Genomic DNA, 16,432 nt, shown 5'->3' on the forward strand with positions numbered 1-16,432 from the left:
TTAGTTATCAATCAACATTTATTAGTTATATTTGTATATGTACACCAAAGGTACAACACTTATTGATATGTAGAAACAGATTTTTTTATGTATACCATAAACTGAGGAAAGAATTCTTTTTTTTTTCCCAATAGTGAATTTCCCCCACACATACCCTCTCCCTTTACATCAAGATAACAACAGCTTTACAAAGAGGGAAGGCCTAGAAAAGTAAAATCTGCAAAGCACATTGTAGGCAGGAGTGAAACAGGTTATCAGCTCAGTGTATGAGTTTCTTCAAAAAAAAAAAAAAAAGCACACACACACACATTTCAGTAGAAAAGGACAGGCTTGAAGATATACTGGCTCTTTGTTGTATCAGTTATTTTCCATGTAATCAGTACCACTTAGGTAAGCAATTCCAGGTGTTTGTGCGTGCATATAGTTTCTGTGCAGAAAGTAAAAAGGCAAATCGAGTAAAGGCAGTTTACTAAGTAGTATTTCTAAAAAACCTCCTTGATGTTGATGACATGAGTTTAAATGCGTGAAGATCTGGTAAATGGAAACACTAACACACCATCTAAAAGATCTAGATGTTCATGTCTTGCAGCTTTAAATGCACCAGGTAAACAAAGATGTCTGAGACTGAAGCCAGTTTTCTCCTTTGAAAAGACAAAATGTGTTTAGATGAGTCACCTGAGGAATGTTGCTCTATACTGTAACAGGCATTTGAATACAATTGGAAGTTTGAGCTTTCTCTTATATCAACTCCTAGGCTGTGTTTGATACATTGCTCTATCCTACATGCAGAGCATGCCTGACTTTCTCCCTTTTTTGTCTTTATTATCAAGAGCCTTTATAATAATCATTTCTCACCCAAATAAGTCATGTTGGCCCCCTTATCAAACCACAAACTTCCCCTTGCTCATTTTTAACTCGCTTCTTCTCAGTCTCCTTCTTTCTCTTCTTCATGCAAACAGTATTTTTACAGGATAACTATAATTTCTGTAAAACTCTGCATTGCCACTGAACAGAACAATTATATATTTATGTATGTACAATGAAAATGAATTCACACTGCTTATATCTTCATGGAACAAACATTCAAAACGCTTGCATTAGATAAAAAAAAAAAAGATATTTATATGCTGGAATGTGACAGTTAATTAAAACAACTAGTTAACAGGTATTAGAGAATAAAAAAACAAGCAATTTATGACATATTTTCCTCTATACATTTTATCTAATCTAATTTTACTTCAGACATGGATGATTTTTTTTTTTCCTAGAGGATTACATTTAAAAATGTCACAGCGATGAAACTATAGTTCTACGTACCATTTCAATATCCCCCTTCAAAAGAAGCAAAAACAAAAGATATCTGTTACCTACAATATATACACAAAGTGCAAGGAGGCACTTCAAAATATCATGCTTTTAAGATAGTGGTGCAAAAAATAATTATCATATTATTTTAATTCATGCTTCTAAAACCGTGAGTTTGAACATAATATTGGTCCAACACACAATCCCCATCGGTGACACTATCGTTCCTCTACTCCCCTGTGTTTGTGTGTGCGTGCGTGTGTGTGTGTCTGCGTGTGTATAATCCTGAAGAGTTAAGAGTGTCAGTGCTGTACTCTACAGCTCTCTATTACAATTGTAAATGTGGTGAACTTCGTAGTTTAAGTGTTTGTTTTTTTTGTTTTTGTTTCGCATTTTTGTTATGTGTGCATCTGGACACAAATGTGAAGATGGTCTATGTGCGTCAGTTATTGTGTGTATATACATACATCGTCGATGCAGCGTTTTGAGCAGAACGCTGCATGTGCATTATAATGTATAAAAGTAGATAAATGACAGAGTGCTGCACTAGGTGTTGTGTTAAGTTTACAACTGTTACTTTAATTGGCATTTGTTTGAATTGAACACCTTCAAGGCAAGGTCATTCAGCACAGATGAAACGAGAGAAGAACACAACCCTGACAAAGAAATCAAATTCACATTGACATCAGTTTCACCTCCCTCTCTCTCTCTCTCTCTCTCACACACACACACACACACACACACACCAAAAATAATAATAATAAAATAACAGCCAGCAGTCCTGCTTTGTTTGTGTGTTTGCCATACTTTTTTTTTTTTTTTTTGGTTCTAGGAGAATATTATATGTGTAGTACCTGATAACTGGAACATCCTGGCATTTAACTGTGCATGCCCATTGTCATATTCTGAGTTTCACCAGCTACCTTCTCACTATATGGACACACAGCTGCAGCATCTAGGGTTTGTAGAAACAGTCTTGAGCTCTGGTGGCAAAAATATATTGTTGTTTACCTTTTTAGATCTGGCTAAACAAGAAGCTGGCAGGTCTCCCCAAAGAGGATCTGTCTGTGTTTGTGCAAGCCAAGAATCCATCTGACAGCCGAGTGCTGCTCTACTTCTTTCTCAATTTCTTTTTATAAATGTTTCTAGCGGTTCACCTTTTGTGCTCTGCCAGTGTTTAATAATAACTATGTCTGTGCTTTCTAGTACACTGGTTCACAGGATCATTTAGCCACTGGAATGTAGTCTGAAATAAATGTGTGCTTACTATATGTTCTGGAAAGCTTCCTTTCCTATCATATTGTCATATCTCTCAACAAAAACCTTTGTTGTAATTTTTCAGAGGCCATTTTCTTGCGGAAAAACACAAGCAAACAAGTAAACATTTTAGAGTTAAAACATTTTTTTCCCCAAAAGAGTAAACATAGAAGCCTGAGTATCTTTTGATCTTGCTTATTTTTAAAATTATACAAAAAAAAAAAAAAATGGAAAGATTATGGTCAGCACTGATATGCACTCACATTTTGGCTTCACTTGTGCTTTTTCTTTATTTATGCTCAATATAATCTCTTATTTTTGCTAGAATTTATGCAAGTATGCAATTTAAATTTACATTTACACTTCGCTTTAAAACTGATTGAAATTTATTTTTCATTGGCATCAAAAAAAAAATCTTTTTTTGGTGAAAATGCAGAGCACTGTATACAATTGGATTTTAGGGCAGCGCATTAGGCTTTGAGGTTTTATCAGATTATCACCTGTTGTGCTGGCCAGTTATAAATTGACAATTTAAGAAAATGGATGTCATGGTGACAATTCAAAGGCCTCTGTGAGCTGATTGATTTTCTGCCTGTTTGGTTCCTTTAATTGCCTCGGTCATGTTTTGACCTTAGCACTCCCTCTCTCTATCGCACACACAAATTAGTTTTAAATATCGCCCAATAGGTGGCACAAAGAAAAAATTCATTTTCCACACAGTAGACAAAATAAAAATATGATGGAGTTATAAATGGGCTTCGTGGTATGATTTGTGCTTTATAATTCTACTTTCATATTCCTTGTAAGTTGTGAGGCTCAGCATGGGTCCCCCGTTCACTATTGTTCTCTGTGACCCTTTTATCAGTTTGTTGGTCCTCAGGGATACTGGGTAATACTGGGCAACTATAATTGCAGTTTGAAGCACATTAAAGACACTTGTGTTCTTAGATGAGAGACTGAGATGAAACCAAAAAGCAGTGGCCTTGTGCACTGTGCATTGTGATAGTACTGGCAGAGATGGAAAGAAGGGGATTTCACTACAAACTGCACTGGTTGTCATGATTAATGCTCCAGGTCCCACTTGTCCTTTGACACTAAAATAATGATTCACCGTTAAGAAACTTGGAAGATGGTCTCAGCGAATCTTCACTTCTTCACTCCTCATACAGGATGTATTGCTAAGAATAGCTTATCTAACCTTTTTTTCTCTCTCTTCCTTCCCTACCCAAGCCTTGAAGAATGTTGTGCAAGTATCTGCTATACAGGACATAACTGTTCTCTAACATGTGAGGTATGCCTATGTTATCATTTCACAGTTAAGTGAATTAGTATCATATATATCAGTCAGACAGACAGTTAAAAATTTAAAGGGACTAATAATAAAAAAAAAAGTAAACTACATGAAAAAAACAATTAGTAGTTCTGTTCATGTGATTTTTCATTCATTCTTGTATATCACCAGACGGGAAAGCTTGTGGAGCCCAGAAGCAGGGGATCTCTGTGCTGCCATTATTCATGTTTCCATGGTTCCTCCTCAACAAGCGTGCACTCCGCAGCAGAGCCGTTAGTGGCTGAGGTTACCTGTAAAAAGTTAGCAGAAGATCTAAACAGTGGATCCAAGGCAGATATTAAAAAAAGAAAACTAGATACTTTTTTTTTAAAACTTTGGTCAGAAGAGCTTATAATAACATTGCATCATTGATTTCCAATCTCATTGTACATCCTGTATAATGACAAATTAAGGCATTCTATTCTATTTTATTTAGTGCTCCCACAAGTGAAATATTTCAATTAATCTGATTAGTCAATTAGAATTAAAAAGTATATAGAGCATCAGAAAAACTGCTTTTTCAGTCTACCCTGCTATATGATGTCTATAAACTTAAGTACAGTATACAGCGTTATCATTTTGAATATTATAGCTAGAGTGCTTTGTAGGGCTGTAGTCTCCAGATCAACTGGTCCCTTGACCAAACTGTGGTTTGACAATTGGTGTTACTTTCATAAGGAGAAAGTAAAAAGAGAAAGTAAGAGAACATCCTTCCAGTATTAATCCATTAATTTTTTCAGTTTCCAGCCTTTTTCAACCATTTTTGATGTTAAATGCTTGAGACTATGGGCATGTACATTTTAGAAACTGTATATTTTAAACTGTATCTTTTAACAGAGCAACAGCTTTGGCCCCGGCAGCTCCCAGTTGCAGTAGTTGCACCGAGACCAAGGTGAATATGAATCATCCACTTTCATCAAAACAGAAAAATAACACAAGTTTTGACCCGTGAGACTTATCGGTCAGAACATAAAGCCCATTTGTATTATTCCTCAATAGCTTTTGTCCTGGGATCACCAGTTCATATGGTTTGAAATCATATGAATGCACACTGATATACACTGGTTGGCTCCAAGTCTGTTTTCATTCCAAGTTCTCATTTCGGTACAAAATAAAGAGGTTGAAATTATTTAAATGATGCTCTGTGTAATAGCTTTTTGGTTTATCTATAATTTATTTTGACTAATAAGGCTAGAAGGTAAAGTGCACTCAGTACAGTGTGGCTGATTTAGTTAATCTAGAGAAAGATTATTCTCCCCATGACCAATGAATTGGTTTGAGGGCATGAAGAATGTCAGTCAATGAAGATTTTCTTTGGTTGACTGCAGCCCTCTTTGGCAATTAAAACCTTCATATATCAAATTGCTACTTTGCAACAAGCAAGGCTATGGAGGAACACTGGAACTCCAGGACTGATGATCATGCATGCTCATGGTAGTCCTAACACAGGAGTTTCTTTTAATGACCTGAGAACAGACCACAAATTTATGATGAAAACAAACTCAGGAGGCAGTAAAAAAAAAAATGAATAAGAAATACAAAATATACAAATAACAAAGAAGAAACACTACTAAATGAATGCATTGTTATGTTTAGCTAATCTGCAAGCACTCTACAGCAGTTCATTGCACCTTGAAATGGGGTTAGAAATGTGAGCATGCCAAAGCACAAAATAGGGGAAAAAAATGGTGTGGAAGTTCCTGGAAATAGCAAGGCTTTGTGTCACATTTATATGTAAATGTCCATTAATAAAGCAAGTCTCAGAAGGGAGGATATAACTTTTCGCCATGGACAGATTGCTTGTGCGACAGGTTACCAGCGTTGCTAGGTAACGCCCTTCATCTTTTAATAAATGAAAAGGCTCATCAGCAGACCTTTCCCACCAGCCTGTGTGTGTCAGAGAACAAGCATTATGAACTTACATATAATATTCTAAAAGACTGGAATACCAGACTGGAGACCAGATTTAAAATGGTTTACATTATGGGAGCTATTTGCCCCTCTAGATTTCACAACACATTTCTCACAGTGGACAGAAATAGATGGTGTCAAAATGCAAAAAAAAACTGTTTAGGGAATGACTCACTAACAGCTTGGTAGTTGGTGTGTATAGAATATATGAACTGCTAATTAGCTCTAGCACTTTCCTCTGTATCTTAAATCCTACAGCAAATGGGGACCCTTTGGAAACACACCCGTATAACAATTAAAATCAGCTGCATTTTAAGATAAAGCAGAATATACCACACTAGACAATAAGTTGAACAAAACAAAAGCAATAGCTAAAAAGATGTCTGAAAACATTTCTTTAAAGAAACAATTGTGTCAAAAAATTTATTAATGAATGTATTCTGAACTTTTGACAGCAGAGTGCTGGTAAATAACTCCTCAGGGTCATAATGGGGATTATCTGGCTCTGTCTTTTGAATTAGAGCCAATCTCCAACAGGCTACAGATTAGGCTAACTGTTGAGGGAGATAATTTTTATCTTTTTTTTTTGTATATGCACTGATGCTCCGTAACATTTTGATATGGAATTTTTTCTTTTCTTTTTTTATTTACATTTTTATTAAAGACAAGCAAACAAACAAAAACAAAACAAACAGACAAAAACAAACAAACAAGCAAATAACAACCAAACCCCTGCCCCATTCAAACATACAAAACAAACATAAAATAAATGACCTAAAATACAGATAACAGCACAAACTAAACTAAACCAAACTAAACCAAGCAGCACATGCCCACTATACTTTCAACAGAATATAAATAATTGTAAACTCCCCAACCATTATGCTTCTTTTATAAAAAAACAAAAACTTATTCCAAACGAGTGTATAGGATTCCTGTCGGTCCTGTAATTTGGCTATCAACAGTTCAAAAGATGCAATCTCCATCATAGTTTTTATTCACTCCCTATATTCAGGTCTTTCTTGGCGTTTCCATTTGCGAAGTATAACCCTAGCTGCTGCAATAAAACCAGTTAGTAACAAAGCAAATGTATGCCAATTAACCTTGTAACCAGAAATAATAAGTCAACCTCATCAAGAAGAACCTGGGTAGAGGACGCAGGATCCGACACTAAACAAAGAATGTCATCTGCATATAAAAAAAGCTTATGAAATAGATGGTGTCAAAATGCAAAAAAAAAAAAGTTTAGGGAATGACTCACTGACAGCTTGGTAGTTGGTGTGTAGGGAATATATGAACTGCTAATTAGCAGTTCATATAAAAGCCGCTATTCCAGAGAAATGAAAACATGCACACACCCATCTATTGTTCCACAGCTTCACTTCTGAAATAAAATAACAGCGGGTGTATTTACAGTGTTGTAAACAAAAATGCAACACATAAAACTCAAACAGAATCAAGCAAGGTGCAGCGTGAGCATGCAACAGGAGAGGGGGTTATATACAGGTCTCTATATCTCTAAGCATTAGGTGTACCTGGCATTCATCTACTACAGCAGAATTGTTAGCAGTAGCACTAGCAGTTGTGGTATCGGTAGCGGTTAAGACGCACTGGTTGGAATTATTTTCATGGTGGTTCTTCATGTCGTCGTAATAAGACTGGGTCTTCGTCATCATTTCAATGTCATCTGACTTAGCCATGTGTGCGTCCAGCTCATCCAACTCTGCCTTTGACATGTGGTACACGATGCCTGCACCGTAGGAGTCACCAACCACATTCACTGAGGTCCTGAATCGATCACTGATGAAACAGAATCGGCATGAAAGATGGCTTTGCATACTAGGAAAGGTTTACAAAATCCTAATACAGAAGGCTAATGTACCTTGCAGTTAGCAACCAAAATATGCATTTTTCTTTTGTCATACTCACAGCAGCCAGTCGACAGCAACCAGGAGACTGATATCTTGGGTTGGCAGACCTACAGCAGTTAGGATCAACAGCATAGTCACCAGGCCGGCACTGGGAATACTGGCGGCCCCAACACTGGCCAAGGTGGCTGTCAGACTAGGTGAAGACATGAGAAAGCAGCACTCAATCACACTCTCCAAACCCACTCGCCTAACTTCATTCTTCACACCCCAATGCACCTCTCCAAACACCAATGAACATTAAATCCACTGCATCTCACAGTTACAGGAAGACATCCATTTTCTGTGGTGCTTGTGTAAAAGCATAGGCTGAGGAGCACCAGAATAAGTCCTCCATCGTTTATGAAGAGAGGCTCATTGGCATGTGACAGAGATCAGACTTTTAATTTAAAGTTTCGAGGATTTATATGCCATAAAGAAGTCAGAGCCAAGGTCATCTATCTGCAGCTCACTGATTCACGAGAAGAATATTTTGGAAACATTGTTATGATGAAAGGAGCAAGTGACTGGTGTTTCTGACTAAACTTCCCACTTAGCATGAGGCATGAACTGGAGCTTATGGTTGCTTCCTCTGGGTACTTTATTTGCTGTACTCTAAGTTTCTTTTCTGCTCATTGCTAAGTGCCACTACACATCTGCTAGGTTTGTCCTGATTATTATGATCTAATTGTGCCGACTGCATTTAACTCAACTTAAACACTCTTTAAATAGTGGGAATTGCAGTTCTCACTGTGCTGACTAAGAATAGCTTCATTGTAAAAACTGCTGTCAGATTCATCTTTTCTGGATGACTCAATTTCTGAAACCTTTCATAAGTGTAAGCTAGGATGGGATGTTAAATATTAAGTATAAAGCCGTGTTTTTTCTGACCTGACAGTGATAATCTGACCAGGGTCAAGGTTGACACCATTCATCTGGGCAATGAAAATAGCAGCCACAGCCTCATACAGGGCAGTTCCATCCATGTTGATGGTGGCACCGACTGGGAGCACAAAACGAGTGACTCTTTTGTCAATGCCCAAATTCTCTTCCAGACAACGGAAGGTGACAGGTAGTGTACCAGCACTGGATGGGAAAAGCACAAGTTAATTAAAAATGTATAATAATTTGGATAAATATTAAGACACAGTCATCCATTCACACATCCATCCATTCTGATGCTGACCTGGAGGCTGTCCCCAGAGCAGTGATCCAGGCCTGGAAGATGCCCAGGAAGAAGGTAAAGGGGTTTTTTCTGGTGATAACGAAGTAAATGCTGGGCAGAAAAATTGCTCCATGGATGATGAGGCCAATAATCACTGTCACCATGTACATGCCCAGCTGCCTAGCCACGACCTCCAGGTCCTTAATGGAAATGATCTTGCCACAAATCAGACAAGCAATACCAAATGGAGAGTACCTGAAAATATGAAAAAGCATGTTGTTAATCATTTAGCTTTAGATATAGTTAAATCTGACAAATTCTGCTTATCATAAGCAGGCTATCATCTTTTAAAGCATTGAAATGACTTGACAAATAATAAATGAATGAAAAAATACATTGAAGTAAGTCATTTCTGACTCAAATGACTTAAATGAGTTTCAAAATGAGTCAGTGAGAATCTTGAGTGACACTAACCACATGATCATGATGACAATTTTCATCACAATCTCATTGAGGATATTGAAGAATTCAATCATGAGCCTGGCCTTCTCTCCCATCTTGCCCATGCAGATGCCAAATGCAATAAAGAAACCAATCAGACCTGTGACAAAAAAATCATAAATGTGTCAAATTTTGAATACCAGTGCTGAAGGGTGAGATGTGTCCAGCATCAGGGAATTCTTATAAGATGATAGGTTTTCCATTTAAAAACCAATAGGCCTGTCCAGATATTTGCAGCTGTCAAAGCCTATTTCCAGTCGTTCTATCCTCATGACTCTAGAGTATGACTGAAACATCTGGACACATATTTTCCATGAAATTAAATCAATACATGGTGCCAAAGGAATGAATCCAAATGACTTTGATTATTCCCTGACTTGTTCTCTTTGCATTGTGGTATTGATGGAAATGCCTCAGCTGCTAAAACTTTTGAGTATTTCCATCAGCCACTGATCTGTATTTCTATGTATTGTGCTAGTTAGAAAATGCTGGCATGGTGATGGCTAAGCTGGGTAAGATGATGAATGTGCTAAATATGTATATATGTATATTACCTGCTTAGCATCACTGTCTGCCTTTTAGCATGCTGATGTTAGCACTTAGCTCTAAGCACTGTTCCTAAGCAGGGCTGTAATCTTGTTTAATGTTACTTGTCCATATACTGCAGCTATATTACTATGTGTTTTCAGTTGCAGTTAAGTGTTACATACCCAAAACATTCATGCCACTTTTGAATTGCAGTGACTTTTTGATGACGTACTGAGGCTCCTTTGTAATGTTAGCCACTAGGCCCTCCATAGTAGTGGCATTGGCATCCTCCTCAATAACCACCTCCACCTTCTTTGTGACTGTCTGAATCTGAAGTGAAGTAAGCATAAAGCATAATTAGTGATGAGCTGAATGACTGTAAAAAAATTTTTTTGCTTACATGTGCAGCTGTTTTGGTATATCAGGCATGAATGCCTGTAGTTCCCTGTTGGTGGCCTCTGCCAGACACTTAATGAGTGTATGCCTACTCATTTCCCAGCACACAAGTTCATTTTCTATGACTTTATGTAATATTCCCTAAGTGACTGGATGGCACTCATCCAGTACTAAGACAAACCTTCAGATATCACACACAGGCTTTCTATGTGTGAATAAATCCTTTTAATCTGTTACCTGCTGGAAACAAGCCTGCACCAGATTCTCTGGGAAAAGGTTCCTGATCAGATCAAAGAAGGCATCCAGACTGGACACATCTTCATTTTTCTCGCCCTCGCCCAGATTCTCCTTCAGTTTGGGGTTGCCAGGGTGGATGACTAACACCAGGATGACTCCCAGGACAGCAGCAATAATAGTTGTGGACATGTAGTAGACCATAGCTCTGGTGCCCAGGCGACCGCTAGATTTGGCATCAAGACCGGCTAGACCTGCACCCAAAGCAAGCAAGATCATGTTTGCCTGGTAATTACTAGGACATATCCAATGGAAATTTTGACTCAATGCTGTGAGACATGAAGGCTGTATGCAAAGGTAATTAGTAGATTATATAAGAGTCTTATATATGTCTTTTATCATCATGTCCATTTTAGTGGCAATAGCAGCAAAAGGTGTAGCTTAGGAACTTAATATTCCTAATATATTTGACTGTGACAATTTACACTGCACCTGTAATTAAACTGGAGATAATGAGTGGCAAGATCAACATCTTCAGCATCCTCATCAGGATGTCTCCAGGAAAAGCAATCACCATGACAATATCTGGGTGGAGTGGGGCAGCGACACGAAGCAGCATCCCTGCTACAGCCCCCAAGATCACACCTGAAAAGTGAAAAATTACATGCAAATAAAACATAAAAAAAATACTCTGGTTGCATCCTTAGCTACCTGAGAATAGCATCAATCTAAACTATGAAATAACAAATAATTCTCTGATGACTGAAAGACATCTTAGTAACTGCTTCCCGCCTTATCATTCCATTGTTTGGTAATGCACAAGAAGGCGTCTGCTAGATACTGTACTTAGGGAGGACAGCGGGTTATGAAAGATAAAACATAAACCTGCCAAGAGAGAGTAAAGCTCATGGAGGATTATGATCAGATTTATCTGAAGCAAAGAGGAGGAGGCAGCATGTCAGACTCACTATTGGAACATCTCTCATCTCTGCAAACTCTCTTTTTTCAAAAGAGTCTATAAATGACAGAAAAAGAGGTGTTTGACTCTAATCTCAGGTTCACTTTTTGTCTCACTGATCTATTTTTCTATTTTCATATTATCTTTTTTTTTTCTTTTTGCAACCTTACCTTTCCTCTGGTCTCCATTCTTAATTAGCCTGAATATTGTGACATTTGAAAGATCGTCTATTCTCAAACCAATATCCCTGTTGACCCTTAAACCCATAATGTCTCTTCTAACTAGCAACTCTTTTCCTGCCACACGCTGTTCCTGCCAGAAAGTAAAGTTGACCTCTGTATGCTCTCACCCCCCATTCCCCTGCCTACCAGGCCTGGTGGTTGGCCTCTGTGTCTATCTGTCTTAGGCTAGACAAAACCCCAACATCCTCCCGAGGCTGCACTTCCTTTGCCAAAGATAACCCAGCCCAATATGTTGTTTCATAACACAAACTGATCACAAGCCCTCCAGCTTTTTTTTTAATCTAAGTTGTCTTGTGCTTTAATCTATCTCCCAGTTTAGCAGCATCCTGTGGATTTTGCACACCCAATGGTTTTGGACAGCACTTGATTTCCTGTGCCTTCTCTTTGGACCGTTTACAAGTTCCTTTTTCAGAGTCTCATCTGCCAAGTGACAGATGATCAATGATCATGCTGGCTCACTTGCTTTGTGAGCATCCAGCCGAGTGCCATGAGATGTACACTCATACAAGCCCACATCCATACAAATGTAATACAGTAAGAAACCGAATAAATCAAATGTACGCACATTTTTAGAGTTTTAAGGCTCACATCCTCTGCTTAGAAACTGCATGACTGGGAGGGACCACATAAACATCAAGCATAACAAACTATCAAAAAGATGTAATGCTTAAGCAAAACTAATTTAAGACCTAATGCCCTTTCCTTTCCTTTTTTTTTTTTTAAACTTTTCCTTTAGAGCCTAATGAGCCTGTGCTATAATGACAGTATTTTTCATGCATCACCAGAGGCTGTTTGGGTGTGTACAGCACAGAGCTTTTGATAACAACAGGTGGCACAGAACAGGGGAAGTTCAGAACACCCAGTCATCTTACTGTCTGAGCACAGATGGCATATCCTCCACATATTAAAAACAAGCCGCATAACTGAGCACTGATCTAACAGAAGACTGAACTCAGTAATAGTCAGTATCCATGTTTAGCCTGCCGTGCTTTGTATTAGGCTCTTGAGATAAAAAAAAAAAAAAAAAATGAAAGAAAAAAAAAGTGATGATGAGGTAACTTACCAAGAACAGTGAGAGTGAGAAGAAGGTTCTTGAACATTTTGGAGCAGATTTTGGCACATTTTGACTGGGGCCTGGCCTCAATGGGCTCCAGGTGACTCTCGTGCATCCTCACCTCCACTTGTTTAGGCATACTGTTGGCACTGTGACAGAGAGAGAGAACAAGTGAGAGGCCTATTTATTAAATGCAAAACCATCAAGTCAAACCACACTCTTTACCACATAACATTTTTGATCTCTATGCGGTACATCTCCTGGTCATATTCTGTCATTTGTGGCCACTATTAGAAAGGATTAATTCTATAACAGCATACAGGATCCTTTGAAAACTGTTTATAGCTCAAATAAAAACACTCTGTGATGAAAAATGTTAAGCATTCAAGGGTTGCCAAGCTGTCACTCTAATGCTGTTTGTTCATGGTTAAGAGAGCTTTCCAAAAGACGCAAGCTGACTACAAGCTGCTGCTTCTGAATCACAGTCCTTTGGGGCATCTAATGTCAGTTTACTGAAGGGTCATTGTGTAGTCCCAGTTTTCCTAGTGTAGACTTTTGTTAGATTTTTATGGAAACTCTTGCCACATACTTTGATAAAATAACACTATTCAAAAATAACTTTCAAAATTTTTGTAGACTTTCCGGTCACTTTTAAAATGCAGAGATTAAACAGTTTTAATTTTAAAAGTGCCGTTATATATTATCATTACAAGAGTGAAACACACAGACATTAAGTGGATATTACAACAGATTTCCATAGTATTGTTTATTATTAAGGTATGTTGTTTACACTGTAGCGAAATACCAGCAAAGGTCCTCTAGTAAGAGTCACTGTATCATTATTTATCCTCAGGCACTGAAAAAGAAAAAAAAAAAAAAAGAGTAGAAAAAAACAAGAAAATGCCAAACTGTCAAATGTTTGGTGAAAAAAAAATTAGACTTATACTTTCTCTCTCTCTCTCTGTCTCGCTCTCTCTCTCTCTCTCTCTCAGTTATCATTCAAAATGTAATGAACTGAATAACTGAATTTCCCATAATGAGCAGCCCAGAGCAGCAGTCCCACTGAGGTATGGATGCATTGGTTTTTTTTTTAACGAGAAGAGAGTCAGCTGTCGTAGGACTCACATGACAGTTAGGCAGGCGTTCAAAAGCTGTAAGAAAACTGATTGGAAAAAGAGAAAATAACAAGTACTATATTTGTGCAAATCCATCAGCATCAAGTTAAAGAAAAATATATAAAACTGACTTGCTCAGTTTTATATTTCAGTTGTCTACTGATGAACTAAAAGTGACATTGTTGCTATTCAGTAGGCCCATTAAAAATTCTGCTGTGATGGATTACTAAGAACAGCAAACATGAAATTCTATGACCCTGACCTGTCCTCTTATCCCTGGGTTCATGGTCTAAAAAATACTTCTTTTTTTTCAAGCCTAAGTTCTATCAGAGGCCAAACAGGGAGTTTTAATCAAGAGGCTGCTTTTGAAAATGAACCTCACAACCAATGGCTCTTTTTTTGTGTTTTTGTGCGTGCATACAATTCCACATGAAACTGCATAAAAATTCACTGACTCACACAGACCCCTCAGGTTTGTGTACTATGGTGTCGAAAGCTTAGGTATAAGAAGACCACATGGTCACCTTCCAGGCACACAGATGGACGAGTCCTAGCTCCTCTCATTAATTTCGACGTGTGAAATATACAGTATACATGCAAACAGCAGGCAAACAGCAGCTGCATTACACTTTACCCTGGTGGGATTTCATGCTTCAAAGAAAAGCTGGGGGAATTCATAAAACCCCAGAAATTAAAAAATTACTATTACATAGAAATCCTATTCCACAAGAGTGATGAGTGCTGCTAATTTAATGTCCCCCTTTTTCTCTCCCTTTCTTTATTTTTAGCACTATGAGAGGAAGCAGGCGATATTCTGCCATAATCCTCTCATTAGCACTTCTCTCACCAAGTCAGAGACAGATGAAGGAGCAGGTTTGTGTGACCCAATGATTGATGAATGTGAAAAAAAATATATAGCTAAGAGTTACAACCACTGCAGCAGCTGAATTATTTATTATCATTTTGCACCAAGAGGAAATAGAAATGTGTTTTGTGTTACAGAGTAATATTACTTGATGGATATTACTTTTTGTTATTAACATTTCATAAGCTTGGAATTAATCATTGCGCCCTAACAAATAATTCTGAGAAGCTTCACATTTAAATCCACAGTCAGATGAATCTGGGCTTGTTTTTTTAGTAAGTGTAAATGTCAAAAACTTACTTTTGTATCAGTATAATTGGATTTGACTAAATGTTCAGTACAACCATATTTCAGACTTTAAGACTTGTACAAGCACACATACATACAGTTTCTTCTTCTGTGACACTAATGGGATCATCTTCTAAACCAGTTAATCTAGGCTGAGGGCTTAGTCAGATTAATTGCATTGCAAAACTGTAAAGCCATGAAGAATAACTGGAGGTGTGAATAAAACAAAAACTACGAAACTATATGTTTTCCATATGAAAAACTCAAAAATCATTAAGTGGCTAGAGTAAAAAAAAAAAATGAAAAAAGCAAAAGGAGTAAAAAATATATGATATGAATGAAAATACATAGTACTTACTTCATTTCTGGGGGAGTTGAGGTAAGTGCTATATACATTGACCAGGATCAGTTCTCCAGTCTTTGGTATTTAGGAGGGAATCAGTACAAGAAAGTGTTTGCAGGATCACAAGTGCTCCATCCAAATATGTTGCCAGATGTCAGCAGATAAGGTCCCAGGTACAGCCGGTGGCTAAAAACACCAGTGCTCTGCTGACAGCAACCTGCTTTCAGCTGTCCACAAACTCATCCAAAGCATCCAGAGAGGAGCGAGTCAACACAGTCCAGACGACAGACTTAGTCACAGACACAGCAACCTGAACGGCCCCATCGTGATGTCTGCAACCACCCCCCCCACCACCACCACCACCACCCACCCCTTTACTCCACCGCCACCAACACCCACAGCAAGCTACTCACACGTGCACACGTATCATACACACATCCAACAAACCTAGAAGTAAATAAATAACTAAAAAGAAGAAATGGAGGGAGGAGCTAGTATCAGAGCTTATGTTTCAAATCCCTCAGGGCTGCTACAGTCCCCAAACACTGTAATCCCCACACAGAGCATGCTTCCACATTCATCCAACTACCATGGATAGTGCATGAGAGGCCAAGCTACTGGAGATGATGCATGATGATGCTGGCACAATACAGTGGTGCTTTGTAAGTAACCCCTTTGTTGAGAAGGGAATAAATGATTAAAGGATTAAATGAAGATCTATCTATCAATCTATCTATATATCTTATGACAAGCCTAAAATTAATTTTCACCCAGTCAAGTCACACACTCCTATTTGTATATTTACATATTCCCACTATTCAATAAGACTCCAAAGCGTTGAACTCCAAAGTACAATTGACCTATGTGATTCATGTGAGGATACTGTCACGCTGATTTCCCTCTATTCTCCCAGCAGCATGGGACTTCACATGGCATTGAGCATTATCACATTATTCTAATTAGGGAAATGTGTTGGAAAGCTATTTCCTCTTCAAACAAATGACCAGCTACACAACAAAAGCCAGAGGAATGC

General features: G+C 38.0%; 1 protein-coding gene across 1 annotated transcript; it reads right to left on the reverse strand.

Moving 5' to 3' along the window:
- Positions 1 to 127: 127 nt before the first annotated feature.
- Positions 128 to 15,712, reverse strand: slc1a2b (solute carrier family 1 member 2b). The gene is made up of 11 exons (XM_030732375.1): positions 15,415 to 15,712; positions 12,798 to 12,937; positions 11,027 to 11,179; positions 10,538 to 10,788; positions 10,087 to 10,234; positions 9,350 to 9,476; positions 8,897 to 9,130; positions 8,602 to 8,796; positions 7,733 to 7,867; positions 7,339 to 7,603; positions 128 to 4,143 (listed from the first exon to the last, which is right to left on the reverse strand). Exons 1-11 carry the CDS (start codon positions 15,450 to 15,452, stop codon positions 4,072 to 4,074), a joined length of 1,758 nt encoding a protein of 585 aa, XP_030588235.1. The 5' UTR covers positions 15,453 to 15,712; the 3' UTR covers positions 128 to 4,071.
- Between the last annotated feature and the right edge of the window lie 720 nt (positions 15,713 to 16,432).

The sequence above is a fragment of the Archocentrus centrarchus genome, chromosome 6 (assembly GCF_007364275.1).
Source record: "Archocentrus centrarchus isolate MPI-CPG fArcCen1 chromosome 6, fArcCen1, whole genome shotgun sequence".
Lineage (NCBI taxonomy): Eukaryota > Metazoa > Chordata > Actinopteri > Cichliformes > Cichlidae > Archocentrus > Archocentrus centrarchus.

Excerpts from the sequence above, each read along its gene's own strand:
- slc1a2b (XM_030732375.1), bottom strand. The coding sequence starts at position 15,452 with ATGTATATAGCACTTACCTCAACTCCCCCAGAAATGAA. Across the intron at positions 9,477-10,086 it reads AAGTGGCATGAATGTTTTGG|GTCTGATTGGTTTCTTTATT; the intron begins GTATGTAACACT and ends TTTTTGTCACAG. Across the intron at positions 9,131-9,349 it reads ATTGTCATCATGATCATGTG|GTACTCTCCATTTGGTATTG; the intron begins GTTAGTGTCACT and ends TCATATTTTCAG.